This window comes from Palaemon carinicauda, chromosome 10 (assembly GCF_036898095.1).
Source record: "Palaemon carinicauda isolate YSFRI2023 chromosome 10, ASM3689809v2, whole genome shotgun sequence".
Classification (NCBI taxonomy): domain Eukaryota; kingdom Metazoa; phylum Arthropoda; class Malacostraca; order Decapoda; family Palaemonidae; genus Palaemon; species Palaemon carinicauda.
The window spans coordinates 133,151,809-133,154,308 of NC_090734.1; the positions used below are offsets into that span (position 1 = coordinate 133,151,809).

Below are 2,500 nucleotides of genomic sequence, written 5' to 3' on the forward strand. Positions count from 1 at the left end.
TGAACAGCTTCCTGTCCACAATTTTAATCGTAGAGCAATGAACATTGCAGGATTTAACTGTTATGTAAAAAAGCTGGCAATTGTTAAATTTTGGAAGGTGAACAGGTCAAAGGTCAAGGTCGAAGGTCAAGGTCATGGTAAAGCAAAATGTCAAATTCACATAATCAGCCATAAGTTTGGACATCGTTGTTACATAGACTTCAAACTTGGTTCATATTTGAGTGTATGAAAATCCACGCCAATTAATACATGTTGAGGTCAAGGTTGAGCAAAAGGTCGAGAAATAAGCTGCTGTGGCGGAGGTATGCCCTCTACTGAGTGCTCCTTTAGTTATGGGTTGAATTGGGTATGCTCAGACCTGGTAAGGATTAACACTATCCAGTAAGTGTAAGAACCTATGAAAAATATTGTACAATTCTTTAATTTATTATGAATACTGTAAACTCAACTACGCATGTCAACATCCAGATCTCTACATTGATAACATTTCCTTTACTCTATATTACTCTTTTAAAATGTTAGGTGTCATTCTTGATTGAAAGCATTAGGTCTGTCTCTGATTATTATTATTATTATTATTATTATTACCTACTAAGCTACAACTCTAGTTGGAAAAGCAGGATGCTATAAGCCCAGGGGCTCCAATAGGGAAAATACCCCAGTGAGGAAATGAAACAAGGAAAAAATAGAATATTTTAAGAAGAGGAACAACATTGAAATAAATATCTCCTGTATAAACTATAAAATCTTTAACAATACAGGAGGAAGAGAAACAAGATGGAAGAGTGTGCCTGAGTGCACCCTCAAGCAAGAGAACTCTAAGCCAAGACATAAAAAATGGACTTCTTGAGAAAGTCTTTCAAGATTTTCAGTGATCAAGCTATTCTGAAGAAATGTTTTAATTCTTTCTACCTACAGTGGTTTCGAGTATTGTTCTCATGTCTGGTCTCCAGCTGCTGAATCTCACCTTAATTTGCTTGACAAAAACTTGTTATCTATTACATTTCTTAATCCTGATCTAGATATTAATCTCTGTCATCCTCGTTTAGTTAGTTCTTTATGCATGCTGCACAAGTATTGTGACCATCCTTTGCATTCAGATCTTCACAGACAGTACTTTCCTGCTTGTGATACTAATAGTCATGCTTTTCCATCGTAAGGCTTAACACTACACAGTATTCTAGAAGTTTTATAGATAATGATCATTGCTCTAGTCGTTGCAGAAATTCCGGGCGAAATAAGCTCCACCTATGATGACGTCATAGCCAATCCGGTTCGCCTTGTTAACAGGTTGAAATGTGTAAGGGGATGTATTTTGACCGCTGCTAACGTGGGGGACAACGTGATTGGCTGTGACGTCATCGAGGGGTGGGGCTTATTTCGCCCGGAATCCTCGCGTTCTTTAATGTCTTATTGATGCGAAGAATAAGCACTTTCAATCGATTAAAGGTTTAAAGAACACTCATGAATGGCAGAGGCAAGGAGAGTGATATTGCCCTATCAACAGGACAATGCCCTAGAGACTGACCATCTATACATATGATCAGTGCCCAAGCCCTCTCTCCATCTAAGCTAGGACCAAGGAAGGTCAGGCAATGGCTGCTGATGACTCAACAGCCATAGGCTACCCCAAACCCTACATCCTTAGCTCACAAGGTTGGTGATGTTGCAGCGACCAAAGAAACTAACGAGTTTGAGCCGGACAGTGTATTTGTTTCGTTCTTCTACATACAAAGCCTCAAAACATAAAAGATTCATTATTTTCCTTTTTTTCACAGTGTCCTTAGATCACGCAATGACATTCTCTCTCTTAACGGGCTGTGTTTCCCATAGAATTTTGACGTTGCCCACTTTTTCCTTTGGCTGCGACAGAGAACTAAACTTCTTTATGGTTATGCGACCTTCGATATTACCCAGCAGCGCCCTCTTGCCCATACCAATCCTCTCCAGGGTGGATTCAAGATTCCTAGTGTTCCCCTTGACAATAATATCCCCTCCGTTAGTCGTGACACCATCCCACTCTATAAAATCCATCTCGATGTGGGTGATTTCAGTAAACAGCTCGGCGAAGCCCTTCCTTATGTCATGGATATGTGCGGCGGCCAATCCCTGTAGGATATCCGTGATGAAGATCTCGATGTAGGCCGGGATCGGGAAGACTGAATCCACGATGTACTTCGTCGGCTCCTTGAGGCCGAAGGTGTGGTTCCGGAGGCTGACCAGGATCGAGTCCCGGATGTCGTTGCCCTTCAGCGTGACCACCATGACGTAGTCTTCGATGAACTGGAGGCATCTGATGTTGTCTTTGCCCAGGGCGTCGATGATCTCTTTCTGAAAGGCGTCCTTTTTGTTCTCGTAGTTGATGATGGTGATGAAACCGCTTCGGTAGGTGCCTGGGTGGGCCAACATCTCGGCTTTTAGGCCTGCGATGTCCATTTCTGGAACAGAGAGAGAAAAGAGTATCTTAGATTATTAAGTAATCTCTCTCTCTCTCTCTCTC

General features: G+C 41.8%; 2 protein-coding genes across 2 annotated transcripts in view; one reads left to right on the forward strand and one right to left on the reverse strand.

The window, feature by feature from the left end:
• Nucleotides 1-2,500, forward strand: part of LOC137648271 (visual pigment-like receptor peropsin) — a 330,485-nt gene that overhangs the window by 71,677 nt on the left and 256,308 nt on the right.
• Nucleotides 753-2,500, reverse strand: part of LOC137648490 (uncharacterized) — an 8,586-nt gene continuing 6,838 nt past the window's right edge. The window contains exon 2 of the mRNA XM_068381410.1: nucleotides 753-2,438. Within this exon, the coding sequence (XP_068237511.1) occupies nucleotides 1,789-2,436 (648 nt within the window). The 5' untranslated portion in view covers nucleotides 2,437-2,438 and the 3' untranslated portion in view covers nucleotides 753-1,788. The remainder of the gene's footprint in view (nucleotides 2,439-2,500) is intronic.